Source organism: Musa acuminata, chromosome BXJ3-7, assembly GCF_036884655.1.
Source record: "Musa acuminata AAA Group cultivar baxijiao chromosome BXJ3-7, Cavendish_Baxijiao_AAA, whole genome shotgun sequence".
Classification (NCBI taxonomy): Eukaryota; Viridiplantae; Streptophyta; class Magnoliopsida; order Zingiberales; family Musaceae; genus Musa; species Musa acuminata.
Window position 1 is genome coordinate 5,747,484 of NC_088355.1, and position 22,154 is coordinate 5,769,637.

The following is a 22,154-nucleotide window of genomic DNA, read 5'->3' on the forward strand; positions in this document are numbered from 1 at the left end:
CCCTGCCGAGCTTATATCTGGGAGAAAGTACACCACGTCTCGGTCTTCGAGATGGTCGATGGTGAAGGCGTTCCAGGACTCGTCGGTTATGGTGACGTCGGTAGCCATGAGCTCATGATCAGCTGAATGGCAACGTAGATCCGATTGCTTGCACAACACCGTAAAACAAGGATGCGATTCATTAGTCAGCAGCTCCTTCTGGCTCCTACGCATCTCAGACCACTGAAATGGCGCATGAGTCTGCCCATTCTCGAAGAAGAGGAAGCACATGAACGGAAGGCTGGCATGGCGATCGAACAACAACCTCGGGCCGACAAATCTGCATCTCTGGCCCAGTTCTACTTGTCTGGGTGTGGCATTCATGCTGATGATCACCCAATCAGTCTTGTTCGCGGGGTTGCAGACGATCATGCAGTTGAAGAAGTTGGCAACACTGCCAAAACACAGGAGAAGCAACCCGTTGCAGCTATCCAGAAGAGTCAAGTTCCGATAGTCAGGGAGATGAGCGATGAGTTGGGTGAGATCGAAGTGCTGATCTTTGAAAGGGTAGACGGGTGCATAGTTCCAGGATCGATTGGTGGGGCGTCGATAGAAGAACCCGTGCATGGGGGAGCGTCGCTGCATGGTCATGTAAGGGCCACGGTCGGTGAAGAAGGCATGCCACGCTTTGGCAATGCACCGAAACCGAAGCGCTGACTTCACAGGCAATCGGAAGAGTATCTCATGCAACAGGTGGTCTGGAAGAGCATCAATGCTCGGGCCGTCGTCCATCGTCTTCTCAGCTATTTTCTTGTGCACGTCGATGTAAACGGGGAAGCATGTGTTGTGTCTTATATAGGGTATAATATCCGATACGTGATGGGAGTTGGGATCGGTATGTGTCGAAGTCGGTATGCCCGTAAGGAAAGTTGCTTTGTGGCTCGATAGGGAAAGAACATGATGGCTATGGTTGGCTTCTACTTCTCTTTGGGCATGTCATAAGGAAAACGAAAGGGATCCTATTTTTCTTAAAATGTTAAAATTTTAATTTCAAATTTATAGAAAAAAGGTGAACCTTTATTAGATGACTTTTTATATTCACATAACAATTTTAATTCTACGAGTGTGGTTTACGTGGAAACAAATTAATTTTAGTGATAGAAAAATATAAGGAAAATAATCATCCTCAATCAAGATGCACAAGGAGATTGAGGGCTCATTAATATTCTTCTCATACCACATAATATTTCTTCCAATTGAACTGTTATAAAGGTCCACTATACCATAGTTTTCAAGGTCATACTCTATTTATCTACATTCTCTTCTATTTTGTTCCATGACTAGTATGGACTTCAGAGGGATCATGCGATGAACCCCTATTCGACCTTGGTCTTCTTATAGGTTGATATTAGATTGGATGTCTGAGACTCTCTCGATCATACCCCTAAGATCTGTTAGGCATGTGGGTCCAAACTAAGTTGAGCTCGCCCGATTATCACTGATATCTTTTCTTAATATTTCGATGTTAAAAAGAGGGCCCACATGTCACGAGCATCATTTCGCTGACCCTCTCAATAAGTGCTTTAGTGAAAGTGCTTCACCTCCAACCCATAGTACCTTTACTCGTGGCGACAAGTAATATGTGTTTCCTACATTCAACACTTCTTCCTCAACGTAGACTCTATTAGTATTAGCGGTTGTTCAATAATCCTAGTCTCATTTGAAGGACTATCTTGATTTAAAGGAGTAGATGAAAGAGTTTATCGATCACATTGGGTGCTTTATGTGCAAGCATAAAGATTCAACTCCATGAACAAAGAGACTAGTGAAGAGGTAGATCGATATCATAATCGGTAGTCCAACCTCCGAATGAGACATTTCACTAACTCACAAAGAATATGCTTGAGATGCTATTGAGAAATACTAAAGGCTAGTAGGAGATTCGAAGATAACTTTTAAAGAAGAGGAGGCATGGGAGCTCTACCGATAAATTTTATTATGATACAAGTTAAGGTTGATTGATGAACTTATCAACTCTGAATAGACTTTGGACTATAGTGTCAATCTAAGTTCTTAATAAGATCAAGGGTTGAGGAACTAAAGTATTTTGAAGGATTCTTGTTAATTCTACCTCTAATGGATCCTTGAGATGCTGATCAAACCCCTCATCAAGTGGCCCTTGACCAAGTTTACCTCAACCAAACCATCAAAATCGAGACAATATTACCCGAGGCAAAGAGAGTAAAGTACATTCACTTCCTTAGGGTAAATGTTAAAGTCTTTCCATGGTCCCTAGAAGATAAACGTAGCCCAACACCATTTAAACATCACACTTGGAGCTTAACCCATGAAGTAGAGACCTCAAATATAAAAATATTTTCTCTTAAGATAATTATCCTCTGTCAAACATTAATTAGCTGGTAGATACCACGTGAACACATTTGACATTTATGGATATCTTTTGGAGATATAATCAAATTAGAAAAGCTCGACACACACATTTTTCATCACCAACTAAGAATATATTATTATCGGATTATGTCATTCGGATTGAAGAACGATGATACAATATATTAAAGAATAATGAATCAAATATTCAATACTGAAGCTTATGCAGCTGACGTAATCATGAAAAGCAAAACGAGCAACACACATCTAGCTAATTTAACAGAAACATTTTAGACACTAAAAAGGTTCAACTTACATCTCAATCTAGCCAAGTGCTTTATATTGGTAAATGGGAGTCCAATTGTCTCTGTTGTTACATGCCCAACACACTCATTAAGTTTAACTCGATCAAATTGAGCACGTTGTCTTTTCCTTAAAGAAGACTATCTAGTCATTATGATGAGACCATTTAAACCCTTAAATCTATTAGAAATTCTATATAATGTATTACATGACATCCACTGAGAACATCGAGACGCACATCTCTCCAATCTGCCAAGTCTATTTGACTTGTGTTTGATTCCTCGTTTAAGATTGACCAAAGTCAACTTGAAATGGAATAATAAATACAATTCTTATATATATATATATATATATATATATATATATATATATATATATATATATATATATATATATTTCCAATTAAGGCTTGCGCAGACTATTATTATGACAACGACAAACCGTTTAGCTGTTCAAAGTAAGACCTCCATTTCAGATCTAGCGTTAGGGTTCTCAGCTACTCCACAGAGGACCTCCGAGGCCCGAAACCATGTCGTCAGCTTCTCGCCCTTGGCCGGGCTACGGCGCCATACCCACCGCACCCGAGGAGGCGGCGGAGCCGCTCTCTCCGCGGGTCCCCTTCGCCTCCGGTTCCCGCGCTGTCGAGATGTTCTCCCGCGCCAAGGAGCGCGGCACGGCCCTGGTTGCCACCCGGCGGCCCTGGCGCGAGCTCGCTGACCCCTCCGCTTTCTCAAGCCCTTACGGCTACCGCGACGCTGTGGTCCGTGTCCGCCGCAACCTCGCCTACTTCCGCGTCAACTACGCTCTCGTCGCCCTCTTCGTCCTCTTCTGCAGCCTCCTCTGGCACCCCGTCTCCATGATCGTGTTCCTTGCCGTCTTCGTCGCCTGGTTCTTCCTCTACTTCTTCCGCGACGAGCCGGTGGTGTTCTTTGGCCGCGCCGTCGACGACCGCCTCGTGCTGGCTGCGCTCTCCCTGGTCACCCTGGTCGCTCTCCTGTTCACGCACGTCGGATTGAACGTTCTGGTCTCGCTGATCACCGTCGCTGTGCTCGTCGGACTGCACGCCGCATTCCGCATCACGGATGACCAATTCCTGGACGAGCAGGAAGTGGCTGATGGGGGCTTGCGGTCGTTTGTTGGCAGCCGAGCTTGACCGTACTCAACCTTCCCAATCAAAAAACTGGTTTGACATATTCTATCACCGTTTTGCTGAAATTGAGGTTTGATGGAGCGGTTTTTGTTGCGATCATGTCGAATTTGTCGGAGGGTGCTTCAACCGATTGCCACTTTGGTAGGATCAGATTCGTGGTGGATACTGACTGTGCCGGCATTTTCTGCCTTCTGGTAAAGTGATCTCTGACTTTGTTTGGTTTAGAGAAGTCAAAATCTTCATTTCTTTTGCTTGATCTGATTACTCTTTGTGAATGCTAACCTGGAAAATTGATCATTTTCCTCACAAGGTTGATATTTTATCATTATCCTGTATTTTTTGCTCCCTCTTTCTATCATTATCAATGAGCTTTGTATTTGATGGGTATAAATTGTATAATTATTATGCTAAATTTTCATATATTGTCATTGTTGTTATTTTATTAGTTGATCATTTAGTAGATCTCACTTTCCATATAGTTCTTGGATCCATTGAAGAGGTTTAGATATTTCAGATCTACTGTTGGAAATCATAACGTGATTCTAGGAATTTATTCATATGTCACAGCCATGTTTCTCATGATAAAATATTGCCAACATTTACACACATGACCACTACTTAGCTGCTAAACAGTGTATTGGTTCATAAATTCTTTTATTCCTTCTAAGCTGTTCGATCATCTACCAAGATTCAATGAAACCATGTCAGTACCTCCTGAGTCGAGATCTTGCAGTGATTCAAACACTCGGCTTGTTTCCTGCTCTCCTTCACGGCAGAGCAAAGAAGGATAATACATTTTCTACCTCCTCACAACCAAAGATCATAGAGATGAAGAGAAGAGCAGACATGGTCTCTGCATTGTTTTCCATTGTTTAGACTGTTGGCACACCAAGTAAGAGGATGAATCACACAGAAGCCAGTAGGGAAAGAGTTTGTAGATGAAGATGGTAATCAAGTATCGGTATGTGCTCTGATCCAGGGAAGACAAGATACACAGTGTTAAACACCATTTACTCTTGCAATTTAAACTGCAAATATCTACTGATTTGTTTGATAACAAAATCTGGTTGCTTTGACAATTATTTGTTCTCTAGTGTCTTCCACGTATCTGTGGATTTGTAGTAACTCTCACGCATTTGTAGTTATCCATCTTCCTGAGGGAAGAGACTGCTTGCTGTGCACAGCCAACAAGTGTTTTGCACTGGAAATTTGTTAGTGCTCATCATGCCATCTTAGTAATGTGAAAGAAGTAACAGTAGAAAGGTTACAGATTGGAATGACTTGTATATTTCTTCTCTCATGAACTCTTTTAAACTTTGAGCAGACAAGCCTATAAACCTTTTATAAGAGAATTTTCAGGAGTATGCACGCATGATTATTTTTGGTTTCGGAGGATGCAGCAGTCTTGTGGATGAAAATTAGTGGATTCCAAAGCCCACAATATCACACTGAAGAGTGAGGAAAACAGTCTAAGCTTGAACAGTAGGATTCCAAGACCTTTCTTTCTTTTCTTGTTGCTTGTATCTTACAGGGTTAAGGTCCTTTTTAATCCTATGATTTTGGTTATGAACCTCTTAAGTTCTTATGGTTTACTCGTGTTTAAAATAATTCTTATATTTTCAAAAATATAGTATATAAGTACCTCCAAGTCTGAGGTAATAGATATTAGGTTTTAGCATATTGACTAATAATAAATTATTAATATAATGACATATATAATTTAAAATAAAAAATTATTTTAGCCCATCTAGTTTTGGTCATTGACTTTTTAAGCCCTTATGACTTATTCATATCTAAAATAACTTATATATTTTTAAAGACATAGCATATAAGTTTCTCATGTCAAGTCTGAGTTAACAGACATTATAATCTGTTTATATGACATGTTGACTTATAATAAATTATTAATATAATAATATATAATTTAAGTTAAAAGAAAACACTAAGACCTCCATCAATGTCGGGAGGAGGCATCGTCGTGGAAATGACCACCAATAGCAACATCGAGTCGCTACTGCCTAGTAGGGCGTCATGCGCATGTAGCCTCTCTCGCGCTGACGACGAGCTCGGGAGCTTTCGATCCTGCCTAAGGTGGATGTGCGTCGACTAGTTCGACTCTAAGTACGCAGTGGTCTCCTGGTCCCTCCTTCTCTTGAGCATCTTTGTCCCCACTGCCTCCTACTTCGTCTTCTCCTACCCTCTCACCCGTTGCGCTTACGATGTGGTGGTCTAGCTCTCCATCATTTGTGCCTCCGGCTTCTCCTACCTCTGCCTCTCCGCTTTCGTCCATCGTTACAGCCTTTGTCGCTTCCTCTTCCTCGACAAGCTGGTCGGGGAGAGCAAGCGATTGCGAGAGGGCTACATGGACCAGCTCAGTCGCTCCTTCCGCTTGCTCTCCGTCTTCGTGATGTTGTGCTTCGTGGGAGAGGTGGCTTACAAGACATGGCGGTACTCGTCAGGATCGGAGCGAGTGTCGTTCGTGATGGCGTGCAGCGTCGTGGTGGGTGACATGATGACATGCACCCTGGAGCTGGTGAGTGACATTCGAAAGCTCCTAAGCTCGTCGTGCGCGAGAGAGATTACGTGTGTACGACACCCTACTAGGTAGCAATGGCTTGGTGCTATTGTTGATAGTCGCTTCCACAACGATGTCTCCTCTTGTCATTGACGAAGGTCTTAGTTTTTTTTAAAAGAAATTAAATTATACGTGTCATTATATTATGATTTATTATAAGTTAACATGCTACATAAGCAATTTAACGCATACTTGATTGAGGAGTTTATATGTTACGTTTTTTAAAATGTATATGTTATTTTATACACGAGTAAACCATAAGAGCTTAAAAGATCCATAACCAAATTGATCTTAATCTTAAATTATATATATTATTATATTAATGGTTTATTGTGAGTCAACATGCCACGTAAGTAGACTTTAACGTCTGTTAATATGCTATATTTTTGAAAATATAGATGTCATTTTAGATATGAGTAAATTATAAAGACTTAAAGAGATAAACCATGGGCTAAATCTTATCCAAAATTACATTTGCATACTCTTTTCCCACATGATATCTTTCCAACATCTTCTCTCTCACCGGATATACCTTTCCCACATGATACCTTTCCACATGGATATACCTTTCCATATATATATATATATATATATATATAATGATGAAGGGATAATTACATATTATTCATATAGTTAACTATGATTAGTATCTGATCCTTATATTTAAAAAAATAATATTAGCATCTTTATTTTTAATCTCAATTCTTCTTAAGCTTGTTAAAAAAAACTTATATTTGTGATGACATGAATGAAAAGAAAAAAAAATAATAAAATTTATTATTTTTAAATTATTAAATTTATATCATGTTTTTGGCTTAAATGATTTTCTCTTTTCACCTCTTTTCATGATACTCTCACCCGCAGCATTTGCACTGCTTGTCGCAGTGCACCGATCGTCGTTCGCCTGTCGCATCCTGTTTGTCCATTACTCACCGGCGGCTGCACCTGCTCGCAGCTAACTTCACATCTCAGGTTATTATCATGAACCATCCTGGTCGGATCGACAATGGATATGCACCTGTCCTTGATCGGCACACCTCCCACATTACTGTTAAGTTTGCTGAGCTTCTCGCCAAGAATGCGCTCCTGCTGATGAGATGCCGCTCGGCGCTGCACAATGGCTTGTCCTCGCTCGCCACCACCGCCCGCTACGTGGTGTCCCCCCTTCCGGAGCCCAAACCAGCCAAAGTGAGGAAGCAGAAGAAAAGGAAAAAGGCCAACGTGAGTTTGAGCAGCTCGGCGGCAGCAGCGGTAGCAGAGTTGGCAGAAGATGCGGAGGAGGAGGAGGGAACAGGGTCGGAATCACAGCGGCCGCTGGTGCTGACGCGAAGCAGGTCGGAGCCGGGGAGGAGGAGGAGGAGGGCGGCGGCGTAGGCATCAAGCAAACACGAGGTGTTCCCATCTGCCGTGTTCCGTTCCTCTGTTCCTGTCCCTTTCTGGTTGCCTCGTAGTTTTCTTTGTTGGTGTTTGCTGATGGGATCCGATGTATGAAACAGTTGTTTGTATGTTCCACATAAAGAGTGTTTTTGGAAGCTATGATTTCCTTCCTTTCCTTCCTCCCTCGAGATCTCTTCGTCTGTGAAGGTTGAGGCAGATACACTTGCAGACGCGGAAAGGGGAATCTGAAACCCTCAGTGGCCGTCACTCTCTGAACCTGTATGACAATTCTTGTTCTTCTGGAAAAGCCTTCTGTGTAGTATGAGAGCTGATAGGGAATCTTTCGATCTGGCCGCGAACTGGCGTGGAAGACAATGGGGTATCTTCCTAACGTAGAAGGTGATCGGACTGGTAGTCGGCACTCCCTTACTAGTCCTCTGCTAGTGTGGCGTCGCAGTCACACTATGAAAGATTTTATCAATTGACTCATACTTTAGGAGATCGCGTACCAATGGACGCATAGGGGCCGTATAGGATGGCTAGTCTCCGTCAGTCGTGGTCCCATCCCAAAGGCTTCGTAGGTATAAAAATCGATCCTCAATGCTTAACAGAGATCAGATTCCAAATCCCAAAAAAAGACTATAATCCTCTTCATAGATATAAAAATTGATCCTCAATGAACAGAGATCATATTCGAAATCCCAAAAAAGATTATAATTCTCACTCAAAATTAATACAAGCGTAAGAGAGATCAAGTCAAAAATTCTCACCCGACATTGACCTATCGTATAGGGCATCGAGGAGATCAAGTTCACTCAAGCCCTATCTCGGGACAACTCTGAAAGTTCAGAGACCACCTCGGAGTAACCATTGTTGGCCCCTGTTCAACTTGTATCTCTCATCTTACCCTTGGGAAGATTTTTCAGGATGATCCTATTCCTTTGAAACAGAATGTTGACTCCTAATTGCATCAAGTTGTTAACCAGAGCAAGCATAGTATTTCGAATGAAAGGATTTGGCACACAAAAATTAAACTATCCAAGATCAGTGGTTGGATAATAGAACTTTGTGAGTTCATATATTTAATATATATCCTATATTCTTGGATTTTCTTGAACAAACAAATGAAATCATATATTCGATTTTGATGTTTTAAGCCAATAAGGAAGATTTTGTGCTTATTAATTTTAGTACTTTAGTATAATACACAAATATAATCAACCAATAAAATCCATTGTACTGTCACATTATATGCATGTATGTACATATGTATAAAATAATTAAGTTGTACGGTATATATAATCAACTTTGCTGTATGTGTTGATTTAAACGAATATACTTGTTTCCATTCGCTGCTGTATTCGAGTCTCTCTCCTCCGGTCTCGGAACATCCCCTCTGCTTCTCTTCCCTCTCTGTGCTGCGAAAGAAGCCGCCTCTCGACTTCCCCCCATGATTTCCTCGTCTGCCGTGGCCCGTCTCGGCTGCATCCCGCCAGGTATACCTTCCTCTCGTCTCATCCTTCTCCTCCTTTTCGCCGCCACCGGCCCGATTCCGGAATGAAGGCACACAGCTTCGTCGTCTCCTTCCTGTTGTCTCTTTCTCTTGGAATCTCCGGTTATTGGGATAGGTCCAAGCTATCGATGGCCAATTCCAGTTGGTTCCACTTGCTTTTGGTCTCGTTCGCTGATGATCCAACGACTACATGGCTTGGCCTCGATCGGATTGGGTGTACCCGATCCCGATCCGGCGAACCTTTTTGTCTATTGATCGAGTACATGAAGCCTTGAGAGTGATAAAGTAAATGAGAAATAAACCGTAACTCGACTTTAGTTATAACGTAAAGCATATATTTTTAGTTCTTCTGAAGAAAACATTCAATTAGGAACGTTTTCGTGAGAAAAATTACCTACCAACCAAACCCAAACGTAACTGGGTTCGATGATCCTTTTTTATCATTCAATTTGGATAAGTCAAAACTAAGCTGGTGAATTGTGTGTGTGTTTGTGTGTGTGTGCATCTGCCTCATTGCACATGTATTTCGTTGCAATCCCCACTTTCTGCACCCTTTGAACATGCTTTTGACGTTTTAACAGACTTATTTCATCCCATATGCCTAATTATTATGATCAGCCAAATGGAATTAAGATAGGCACACAGGTTAAATGTAGAGAAAGGGTGTTGTTTTTAGAGTGTTTGAATGGGGTTGGAGAGAAGGGGAGATAGAAAAGAGTTTTTGAATTTTACATCATTGAGCTCTCAACAGGCATTCCAAGAGTAATCCACTTGAGAAGGCATGCTAAATGCTCAATGATATCATGCACGACTGAGATGAGGTGATAATAGATGTGCACCTAGATAACAAAGATGATATCATATCAAGTGTTTGAACAAATGCCTAACTTTTAGCGTTTGGATTTCTGCTAGATCCTAAAGGAAACAATAATAAAGTGTTAAGTATATTTTGTTCAGTGCTTGACTATAAATTAAGAATATAGCCAGGGCATAAACTAGCCTGGAAGACTATTTTTTTCTTGTCCAGACAGGGTTCAGCGATCCATTATACTGTATTAAGATATATATGGTAGCAGCTATAATAAATTCCTACAGAATGGTTCTGATCTGGAAAAAAAATTCCTGTAGTTAATTGCTTAGAAGTTGGCATAAAAACCTCTAAAAGAGTGAGTATTAGAAATTTAGGATAAAAAAAGGTGGAGAAATGAAATAAAACATCCATTAAAGAACTTGTGTACCATTAAGTTTAGAGTTTTGTTTGCTATGCGATTGGAGATTGTAAAAAGGCATTGATAAGGTAATGTATCTGGACGTCTGATGGTGATTTGGATCTGAAATATGATAAACACTTCATAAATGATACCAACATTAGTGTTAAGCCAAAGTATCTTATGTAATAGATATGGTTGTTGCCATATGCTATTAATCAGAAAATATAAAATTATGGGATTAAGTGAGGAGATGGCTTTTTATTGGAAGTGAGGATATAATATTAATGAGCTCCAAAAATGCTAAAAAGAGAACAAAGTTTGTGTTGTAATGTTATTTGGTTCAAGTAAAGAATGTCTAAATTTGCATTTATGTTGTGTTCAGAAGTGCAAGGAAAATTTTGGCACAGAATATATTTACTGGGAAAGTTCTTGGGAGGATCTAGAAAAGTTTGTTGGAAGGCTATAATATTAACAAGAATGGCCTTACAATCCTACTCTAGAGCTAGAAGTGAAATTGTTTTCTATTAATTTTAGTGTAGGGGCAATTCATTGGAGAATAATATAAAGAAATGAATGTTAGCCTTGGTTTTCAATTTAGGGCATTGGACCTATCCTAGACTGTTATATGTACGAGTTGTACTGGCACACGATGTGTCAGGAGGTCGATATGTATTAAGTTTTGGAAAATTTCTAAAAAAAGACCAAAAAATAAAAAAAGATGTTACTGCTCGTTATAAGTGCTGTAGTGAGCATACCAGGTACTTGGGTAGTACAAGACCTATAACAGGTGGTACAGGCCTTGGACTGTACCACTTGATCCCATGCTCGTATGCTGTCGGACCAATAAATACCATCTGTACTGAACCATATCAGGCGGTGTTGCACACCTTAATGTTAGCAACTGTTATCTATCACGTATGGTTGGAGAGGACAAGAAGGATTTATAGAGGTCAAAGGCTTTTGGGCTACACAAGAGAAAAGACTACTTTCGGGCTACATTATAAAACACTTGAACATCAAAATCTGTGTGCTATTCGGCTATTAGAATTTAGAACTCAAATGCCAGGAATTTCTGCACCACATTTGCATCCCATCAATCTATTACTATCACTACTTGAATTGAGATTAGAAGCAGATCTCTAGTTCTCAACTTTACTAGAAATTTTACAAGGTATTAAATGGTAAATTAGGCATTCCTAGTTCCTATAGTCAAGGATAAAAATTTGGACCAATGCCAATATGGAGTGTTGGTCGATCTGTTATAGTACTAATACTGTACAATGTATCCAGTGTTGGTGTGGCCGTTTACAGTCATCACTAGCCAGATCATAGTGAGTGAGCGTGAAAAGAGAGAGCTATGCAAGTAGGAGCAGTAAAGCGGAGGAGTGGCTGGAGAAGGCTTGACAACACAGAGTAAAGTCTAGGAGTGGATGGAGAAGGCTCTGATGTGACAGCATGGATAGGAAGGAGAAGAATGAGGAGGATGAGATGTAGCAGCTAGAGATAAGAGGAGGCAACAACAAAGCAACAACAAAGAGGGGAGGAAGATGAGAAGGACGGAACATGGATGAGGGAGAGGTGGAGGAGTGGAAGAGAGGAGGACGAGAAGCATGCAACATGGAGGAGCAATAGCAACAGGGAAAGCAGAAAATAAGAAGTAAAAAAGAAGAGCAAAATACAATTAAGTAATATACATTGGGTATAACCAGGTAGTAGTCTTACCATCCGATATAGCTGGGTACAGTCAGCTTACCACCCATAGATCTTGGTACAATAAGCTTATGAGCAGTAAGCTTGGTTTGGACTAGGTTGGGGGAAATTGTCTGGTTCATGTACTAGTGAACCATCAACCGGTAGAAACTGGTTCTTACCGACCACTAAAGTCAAAACTGTGATCCCTGCCTTCTAACACATTTTCTAGATTAGAGGAAATCCATGTTATCAACTGCTGTTTGTCACATATGGTTAGAGAGGATTCAAAAGATATTTAGAGGTCAAAATTCTCATAAGAGAAAAGACTGCTTTCAGCTACCCTATAAAGCCCTAGAACATCAGAACTGTACACCATTGGGATTTAGGACTCAGGCACAGGAATTTCCATGCTATGTCGACATTAAATCAACTTCACTATGAACATAACAGTGTGTTGAGAAGTAATTTTGACTTTTTTTAGTTTGCATAGTCTTAAATTCCAGTTTTCTATTATAGTCATCATTGTTGTTCTCTGGATTACCAGACCGAACAGGATTTATGCCTGCATATTTGATCTCACTTTCTATAGTTGAGTGTGAATCAAATCGATGACCTATTTTTAGTTGATCCATGTTTAATTATTGTTGATTGGATCCCATGATATCATTCTTTTAGTGTTTTCTATTTGATAGATCACAGTAGGAGCTTAGTACTTGGTGTGTAGGTGGTGAGTAAAGTTCTAAAGCGGCCATGTGTCCCACTATGAAAAATATGAACCACTTGTCTCTTGACTGTACATCAGACTATGACTTCTCAGCACAGAAGAGGGAAATAATAGTAAGAAGCACGCTTCTTTCCAAAACATCTCCTTCATCTTTATCTTTAACTTTTTACTATGAATTTATTAACCTTTTATCTTCTCCAATCTTATGTGTGCTACCCCTTTGTGTTGAAATTGATAATGTTAATGGAACCTCAACTTTATTACTGTGCTTCAATTGGAAGGTTTTCTTCCATCTTAGTTCCTTCACAGTCCTTTTTGAAATAATCTTGGCTTTATATAGTGCCATATGTTTCTCATGTGTAAAATTTATCATTACTTTGCTGGATGGGTTTTGGAGCTGAACACCTGTATATCCTGATATAAATTTGATATACCAATGTTCTTAGCCACTGATTGAAATTTTCGTTAAATTTATACTTCACGGATTTACTTGAAAATGAACTTTAATTTGATTTTCAACATATTCTGCAGAGTGTGATGAGTAGGAAAGAGCTTTATAGACCCATTATTCAACATGACCTAGAATGAATATAAAAAATAAACAGATAGTTGTATCCTGGGGCTTAATATGCTGTGAACTCGTGCACTGTGAAGCTAAATTGGACCTTTAAGAAAGTGCTACTAAATAGCTCCCCTCAGACACCTGCATTTTTTGTTGTTGTTAAATTAACAAAATTCTGCTTTTGCATTTAATACATGTTTATTGAGACTCTGTGTTGCAATTAAATTGATCAATGCCAACACATCTTAAGCACTTTGAAGGACTTGAATTTGGAAGTTGATTCCTGTTGAAGATTCTTTGGTACTTAGGAGGAACCATGCCAACACTTCTTAGGCACTTTGAAGGACTTGAATTTAGAAGTTGATTCCTGTTGTAGATTATTTGGTACTTAAAAGGAACCATGCCAACACTTCTTAAGCACTTTGAAGGACTTGAATTTATAAGTTGATTCCTATTGCAGATTCTTTGGTACTAAGAAGGAACCATGCCGACTCGCATCATTTTCTTGTGTCAAACTTTTCACCTCCAAGAGGGATCTTGAAACAGATACTTTGTCGAAGTTTGATCTTCACTCAGAAGCATAGCAATCAGAAGGTAAACACAACATTTTGTGGTTATTGTTTTGTCACTTCTCTTAACTCTTCGTGCCTATTTTAGGTTCTATGTTACCAAAAGCAAGAATTGCCTGTGCTATCAGAAAGGTATGTTTTGAGCAAGTTACTCATCACTATGAAATTATCACTAATCACACCATGCACTTATAATGCCATTTTCATTTGTTGCTCGCATGATATTTTATTTGCTAAAGTATATTTGTTTCTTTGTTCACGTTGATACTTCAATAATATTATTTTCTAATGGTAATTCCATATTACTAAAAGTTAAGCCTATTGATACTTGAAGGTCCATCGAAAGGGTATATGATTCCTTGACTGAACGTCTTCTTTCATCTTTTGCAAAGGTTCAAGATATCAATTCAAAGTAAGTTTATTTACTTGTTACGGTAATGATTTAATTATTGCATGATACCATTTATACATTGAGTTTGTTGATTTATTATTTTCATTATTTACACATAAATTTAGATCAATGCTTGTATCTTTTACCTTGAATATAATTGATTATTAATGTACAATAAGACCAACATGGTTTAGGGTTTCAACCTTAACTGACTGTAGTTACTGGGATCCCTTTCCCCCTCTTACTGCTTTTAGAATTATGACCAATGTTCCTTTTGTTATTCATGATACCTTGTATTTAGGATCACACCGTTATGCTTTTGAGAACATATAGGGATTCACTTTTGTCAATGTTATTCATGACTCATTTGTGACCATCAATAAGCAACAGTCTGAGAAGACTTCTTTCATTGCCAGCCCTCATGATGTCTGGAACGATGGCTACAATGTTGGTAATAGTGATGATGTTGGACAACGATCTCACGTCTTGCAACACAAAGGGGTGGACAATGAACAAAGGGTCAAGAATATAGTTATACCATCCAAGATAAAGACCGTAGTGTCAGATCCACCATAATCATTTTTTAAGAGAATTGAACAATGACAATGGAAAGACACCTGATGACTATAAGAAGAAAAAAGCGAGTACAGCTGAAATCAAGTTTGATAGGAGTTCCTTGTGATTGCAGCTTTTCCACATGGATTTTATGGCAACACTGGTGTGGCAGTTGGCCCCAAATTGTTGAATTGGAGTCTTCATATAATCCATGACAACAGCATGTTGAAATGGAGGCAGCTAGGCACACCAGCAAAGGTTCAAAGTTTCAAATCTATCGATTTGAAACTTGAGTCTCAGCTTGATAGTCTACAATCAACCAGTCGAATTTGCTTTAGGATGAAGGGCAGTTTGGGCCTGAAGAAACAATTAGTTCAGTAGGTGCTGAAGTTTCATTCTATGGGTCCTGAAAACATGTTGGAACAAAATTTCTCAGGCAATATGCCAAGAAGTCACAAAACTTAAAAGAACGATATGAAGATATACTTCATTTTCAGAATTCATTCTGCAGGTACCAAATTTGTTTCCTTCTGTTCTGTTTGCTTTTCAGTTCACTGTTGATATATCTTATGCATTAAAGGGGTGAGCTCCATTTAGCTTTATTGTAAAACCTCCTGACTCTGATAATCTATACAAGATTATATATTACCAAAGCAGAAGAGATGGCTGCTAACAGAAATTCTTCAATAAATATCTTATTCTACGATGTTGTGCTTCTGAAAGCATTTGCTTCACCTAAAATTATAATCTTCTCGTATTGAACCTGAAGTAACTTTTCATGGATTGCAGGTACATTGTTGGTTTGGCTGGTCCACCTGGTGCAGGCAAGACGACCCTATCATCTGAAGTAGTTCACCGTCTAAACAATCTTTGGTCCCAAAAAGCTACTGGAAAGAATTCTGTTTCACCTCTTGAATTTGCTATAGTGCTTCCCATGGATGGATTTCATCTCTACCGTTCCCAGCTGGATGCTATGGAGGTTATGCTTCTGTTGTTGACTGGAATTTATGTTCATTCATCTTTTGTCACAATACGTAGCAAAAGCCAAAATTGACATGATCTTAAACTGATAGAATCCTGAGGAAGCTCATGCAAGAAGAGGAGGTATGAACTATCAAATATATTTACTAAGTTTGAGGTTATTTTTGCAAAATTTTGACCTTGAGATTGATGAAATCAGCCCCATGGACATTCAATCCAGAACTGCTCTTAAAATGTCTGCAGTCTTTACGGAATGAGGTAGAACTGCAACTTATGCACATCACTTCTTGGATTAAGTCAATCCTTTATAATTATCACTTGGGCCTTTTTATGTTTGCTAATAATTTGTCCATTCCATTTAAAGATAGTATGGTTGTATAATTCTTCAGAGCCCTGTTTAGATTTAAATTGAAACACAAAGTTAAATGGTGGTCTTCATGCTTCAATATGCTCAATGTGAAGATTGTTTTCTCAGGGATCAACTTATGCTCCATCATTTGATCATGGTGTTGGTGATCCAGTGGAAGATGATGTATTTGTAAGTTCTGAGTAAGTAAAATATTCCCTTTTGAATTTACTGGCCTATAGTTCAAACTCCAAACTATCCTTCTGTTCAATTAAACCATGGTCTATGAATAATATAAATATGTAAGGTTCCTTTATTTTGTTAAACACTGTTATTCTTGATTGTGATGGCATGTATTTTGGTTGCTCTTTTTCCTCCGGTCTGGTAGCTTGTCCAAGTTGTATTGCATTATTGTATGTACCTGTTCCCAATGTGTGTGTTTGCATATATACACACAGATGATACGTTCAACAGGTTTCTTAATACGTATAGATCTTCAATGTCATTGCATCCTGTATTGAACATATCATTTTCTTTTGGCAGGCATAAAATAGTCATTGTAGAAGGCAATTATTTGTTCTTGGAAGAAGGAATTTGGCAAGATATTTGTTCCATTTTTGATGAGAAATGGTAAGGTTTTCTAAAAGGCATCAAATATATGATTTTCTTTAAACATTAATTTAAAAATAAGTTGTAGACAATTGGTTATATCTGAGGTTTTGTTGTTGCTCATGTACTTCAAAGATAATTTATGATGTCTTTTCTGATTGGATTCTCCACTCAGTAAACATTGGTTGAACATAGTTGAGAGTATCTTGAATGACCATGGGCTCAACCTAAGCCTTGATTTTATGGTGTAGCTAATGCTTTTTATTAGATATCTTGCTTCAGTCTACAGAACATTGATCTGATATATTATTCATTTTAGATTTTACATGTGTTAACTTATTTATATCTTTCTTCTGAAGGTTCCTTGACATTGACATCAATGTAGCAATGGAACGGGTTCTAAAAAGACATATATCTACAGGTTAGTTATCAGCGTATTGGGTGATTCATGCTTCACTCGTTGTTGGTGGTGTCTTATCTTTCTCATATTGTTCTACAGGAAAAGAGCCAGATGTTGCAAAATGGCGGGTAAGAATATTTCTAGTATTTTTCCTCAGACAGTTTGCTTTTCAATTCCTATCCCAATAGAATTGTTGGAATTTTAGATAACTCATAAGAGCAAATAAAAAATGCCAACTAATGTATCAATGTCCTTGGATGCGTGGCCATATGACCCTTGGTAATCAGGGACAGTAACTTAGCAAGGAATGAGATGTAGGGTATAACATTTAGACATCTCAAGTACTGGATGCACTCAGGACGGTTGACTTATTTGGCATGAAATATGAGTCCTCTTAAATCTTAATATCTGATTCTGTTGACACTCGACACTACTCTTGAACCTATTTCAAATTTGTTTGAGATCCCTTGCATGTAAGATAGTTTAGGTTTGGAGCAGGCTTTACAGAATGTATGAATTATTGAAGATTTTTAGGCAGTAAATTCCTGTCTCACATTCAGATTTAGCTAGAGGTAATAGATCAACAGGAATGTGTTAAATGCAACATGTGAAACATTTGTGTTGATATCTATGTTTTCATTATTTGAGTTTGTGAATTCGCTACACATTCTTTCTGTTTACTTCTCTTCTAACTTGCAATTAACAAGTTTCTGAACTGCTGTATTTTCTTCATCAAAACAGCATTCGTTTTATAAATTTTAGTCTGTTTCTTATTGTGGCCAAACTCCTAATTTATCAGTTGGAAGCAATCAAAAGTATTTTCTTATAGATCTTTCCAATATTTTCTTGAACTAAATACACTTTTGGTTTTATTCTGATTAAACCAGATCGAGTATAATGATCGACCAAATGCAGAGCTCATAATGGGATCAAAGAAAAATGCAGATCTTGTAATCAAGTCAGTGGACTTCTAATTGTGTCATGCATTTGTCAAGAGGAAACAAATCAAATAAGGCTGGTGTTTCTTCTGGCACAAAATAATGGCTGCCATGTGCACATTCAAACCATGTTTCCATAGTCAATAGATTGCATAAGTTCATTTTTTTTCTAATTCCTATCGTGTACTTTTAAGTCTTTATTATTAGTCTGGAAAAAATGTTAGCACAACTGAAGTTTGCGGAGACCAATCGAATGTATTGACATACGATATATTGGGTGTATGTATCGAGTTATACCGAGGTGTATCGATGTATCATATTTATTATCCACATCGAAGGATACATTTTAGTAGGTCAAATCTTGCAAATAATAGAATATAGTAATCAATATACTTCGATCTGAATCCTCCAATCCGAGCAAATTAAATGAATCGTGGTTTAATTTCTAACTTTTTAAACTAAACCGCTTAATATAAATATCCGATTCAAATCACAGTAAATGCTGCTAAGTTCTACCAATTTAATCATTCGCCAACACTCACATCACCCATTCACATATTTGTGGGCTCATTGTGGGCTTCACGGGTTTCTCCAATCAAAAGGCAGCTTGGGGCTTCGGGGAACCTATTTCTCGTTCCAATTATGGCCTGATTCCCAACTTATAGCACGCCGCCGGCCTCCTCCGTCAAACCCTCCAAACAGCCGAGGCACCAGCCGCCGCTCCAGCCACCTCCGAGCATCCTCTACCAGTCTCTCCTCACCATCGATCTTCCTCCGTCGCTCCCGAGCGAGTTATCGTCGACTCCCACCGCCGGTCCGTCCCTCCTCCATCGAGCAAATTGATCTTTGTTTGGTAACACGTGGTTGAACCACTGCAAGTTCTGCTAGGTTCTAAGAGTTCTTATAATTCTTGATCCTGTTGTAACTTTGTGATTGCTAGTTTCTTAACCTTCCATCTGTGCCTGTTGTTCCTACAGCAAGCTGGCTGCTTTCAGTTTTCTTGTTGTGGGAATTTTCAATCTATGGATACATTCAAGTAGGTGTATGGTAGCAACCATTTAATTTGCTTTTGTTGTCTTAAAAGAAAAAAGGAAATGTACATCCGTTTTGTTGGTAGCCTTATAAGATTGTGTTCTTTACTGTTAAATAAGTGGACTGGAAATAAATGGCGACAAATTTGGAGTTCATTTTATGCACCCTGGAAGACTGATCTCATTCCATGTATGGTCCCAATGTTGCATCTCTAAATTCTGTCAGTAGGGCTTCCGATGTGGATCATAGTTAGATGTCAAAAAGCACGAAATCTGCATGCTTAGTGTCATTGTAACTTCCAATTTGAATCATACTTGTATGGAAAACAGCATAAACGAGTGCTGGATGATAAATGTTGAAAACCTATATATGTCCATACTTATCTTGAACTTGATTCATATAAATATTTGTGCTGTCAATTCAATGATTTGAGGAGGCCAAATTATAAGTAGCACCACCACCACCATTACTTAAGGTTCAAGTATGAAATTGGAAATTGTTATCTGCAGAATGCTCGAGATCTTCCCGCCGTTTCCATTTGTTAAGATGTGCAAAAAGACATATAAACTATAAAGAGTTTATGCAATTCTTTGTTGCGTTATCTTCTTTAGATTTTTAATTTGAGAAGCCAGTTTATTTTTGAATAAATTATCATTATAGTTTTCATCTTGGAATAGAAAATTTTGCTTTCTCATGCCTTTTTTATAATTTAAATTCTTTTGTAGATTTTTAGGTTTGGGCACCCATAGCTTATTTCATTATGGCAAGTGAAGACTCTAAAGACTTGCTGAAGAATGTGGATTGGAAGACAGTGGGCAATGCTGTCAATAGTGATTCACTTGGACCAGTCACTAAAAAGCGGCTTCCTAAGAAAATTAGAGAAGTCCCTGACTATTATTTTCTTCCACGAAGGTCATTACCTTCTTCTATTGCAATTTATGGAGCTATCTGCGCAGCTGGAGTTGGAGCAGGAATGCTGCTGGAGGTTTGGATTAACAAAAAGATTAAAGGTACTTACTTGTTGTACGCAAAGTTAAGATACTTCAAATGCTTTCTTTATGTGATGTGCAATTTACTAATTGCCACAGTTGAGAGAACTTACATGATCAATCTAGAATTAAAATGTCTGATCTAATGAAACCATCTACGACAACGAATGAGGGATTGCACTGCATCCTTAAATCAACTGGTCTTCAATAGTCTAGATTAAGTTTTTTAGTGTTGCATATTTTAATGCTTAATTGCTTCCAAAATGTAGCTTTTATAATTATAGATGCATGATCCATGTTCCAAAAACCCGCCAGATCAGCTCAAAACTGGATGAATATTTGTTATCCATTGGTTTATATGCTCTGGGTCATTGTTTAAAATTTCATATAATGGACCTGTATCTGACCCCTGGCCTGACTGGTAGCGGTCGTGTACAAACCTATGTATCGACACATATGCTGGTACACACCGTGATACCAGAAGAGAGAGGAGGTGAATACCTTGGCCAGCAATGGGGATGCTCACAGCCCGACAGGGGTGGTCAGCAGTGTGTGTTGCTAGAGAGCTCAGAAGAGATAGGCGAGAGAGAGAGAGAGAGAGAGAGAGAGAGAGCAGGGCGCACCATGGTCAAACCTAAAAAAAGATATGGAAAGCACAAACGAATGAACCAGACCAGCCTGCTGGGAAAGGGGTAGTCACCGTGTCCTGGGTCACCACCAGATCGGTAAATTCCATCCTGTATGTACCAGTCCAGGTGAAATCAGGAACCTTGCTCCTGGTTAGCAGGTTAGCACATTAAGTGCTTGTGCATTTGTAAACTCCATGAATTCAAGAATGAGAATATTGTTAATTTTTTATCTCATTTACTCTTGCGACTTGGCAACTCATTGAGAAATCAGCCAAAGTATTCTGGTTAAGCTTCTGACTTTGAAGTTTGTATGGTCTACACTCACTTTTGCTAAAGATATAAATAGGGTATTTAGAATATTTATTTATCTTTTGTTGTCTTTATTATATGCATTTTAAATATAGGAAAAGAATAAAGATATGCGATACTCACTAGTCAGAGAAATTTGGTGCTCTTCCATGCATTTGCTAAATCAAACTATTCTGACATGCAGAGGATGGTGGAGTCCTTTGGGAGAGGGACAAATTCTGAAAGCAATTACTCAGATATACATAGTTGGTTATCCTACTATAAAATCAGCAATTCCAGCTATTACTGCATCAGAAGCAATAAGAAGTTTCTGTTTTCTCCTCTGGCATTGTGTGATTTGCAATGACCTTTATGGTTCTGTACTTTTTTGGGTTTTCTAGACATTCTTTCTTTGAAGATCCTCATTGTCCGGCTTTTGTTGCGTGTTCTCTAGGTCCTTTTTCTAGGAGTTTGTTTGTACTTTTACATCAAATTGGCAAAAAGTTTTGATGTTATTTGAGAGTGTTGATAATGAAATTTTGAATGCAAGTATTTTATGTGAACTTATTTTAACTTGTTTTATGGCGGCAGGTTTCCTGTTGTCTATTTGAGCTTGCTAATTTACTCTATTTTTGTGTTTTTTTCAATTGAAATCCAGTGCAGGATAGATTTTTGGTGATTCTACTTTATCGTTTTCTTTTGATTTCTCAGAAGCATTATAGGAATCTCAACACCAAGCAAAAGTTCTTACTCTGTAAATTCCACAGGGAAAGCAGTTATATCATCGATCGTAGCAGGAAAGATTACCAGCAGTTATATCATGGGTAAGCCGTCTTTGTCTTGTTTGAGGTATATTTGTTTTTGGCTACGTAGAATGGATCGTCAACATAAACTCCATAGAGGAAAAAGAAAAAGAAAATTCGCATTTATTTGGGATGAGTCTGACATCATGT

General features: G+C 38.6%; 3 protein-coding genes across 7 annotated transcripts; all 3 read left to right on the forward strand.

Moving 5' to 3' along the window:
* Nucleotides 1-3,098: 3,098 nt before the first annotated feature.
* LOC103990366 (PRA1 family protein F2-like) lies at nucleotides 3,099-4,273 on the forward strand. Its single transcript, XM_009409472.3, has one exon. The coding sequence runs from the start codon at nucleotides 3,200-3,202 to the stop codon at nucleotides 3,821-3,823; it is 624 nt and encodes a 207-aa protein (XP_009407747.2). The 5' UTR covers nucleotides 3,099-3,199; the 3' UTR covers nucleotides 3,824-4,273.
* Nucleotides 4,274-9,116: 4,843 nt separating this feature from the next.
* On the forward strand, nucleotides 9,117-18,615 carry LOC135642837 (putative uridine kinase C227.14). Its single transcript, XM_065159300.1, has 12 exons — nucleotides 9,117-9,268; nucleotides 13,935-14,068; nucleotides 14,132-14,175; nucleotides 14,378-14,455; nucleotides 15,779-15,968; nucleotides 16,063-16,093; nucleotides 16,170-16,228; nucleotides 16,446-16,519; nucleotides 16,860-16,946; nucleotides 17,285-17,346; nucleotides 17,425-17,453; nucleotides 18,213-18,615. Exons 1-12 carry the CDS (start codon nucleotides 9,223-9,225, stop codon nucleotides 18,297-18,299), a joined length of 921 nt encoding a protein of 306 aa, XP_065015372.1. The 5' UTR covers nucleotides 9,117-9,222; the 3' UTR covers nucleotides 18,300-18,615.
* Nucleotides 18,616-18,867: 252 nt separating this feature from the next.
* Nucleotides 18,868-21,774, forward strand: LOC135582465 (uncharacterized). Of its 5 annotated transcripts, none has more exons than XM_065157674.1 (3): nucleotides 18,868-19,116; nucleotides 20,029-20,305; nucleotides 21,407-21,774. In XM_065157674.1, exons 2-3 carry the CDS (start codon nucleotides 20,056-20,058, stop codon nucleotides 21,442-21,444), a joined length of 288 nt encoding a protein of 95 aa, XP_065013746.1. In that variant the 5' UTR covers nucleotides 18,868-19,116; nucleotides 20,029-20,055; the 3' UTR covers nucleotides 21,445-21,774. The 5 variants fall into 5 exon arrangements, with proteins under 5 accessions (XP_065013746.1, XP_065013742.1, XP_065013745.1 ...); XM_065157670.1 differs by having other exon boundaries at nucleotides 18,938-19,077; nucleotides 20,021-20,305; XM_065157673.1 differs by having other exon boundaries at nucleotides 18,945-19,077.
* Nucleotides 21,775-22,154: the final 380 nt, after the last annotated feature.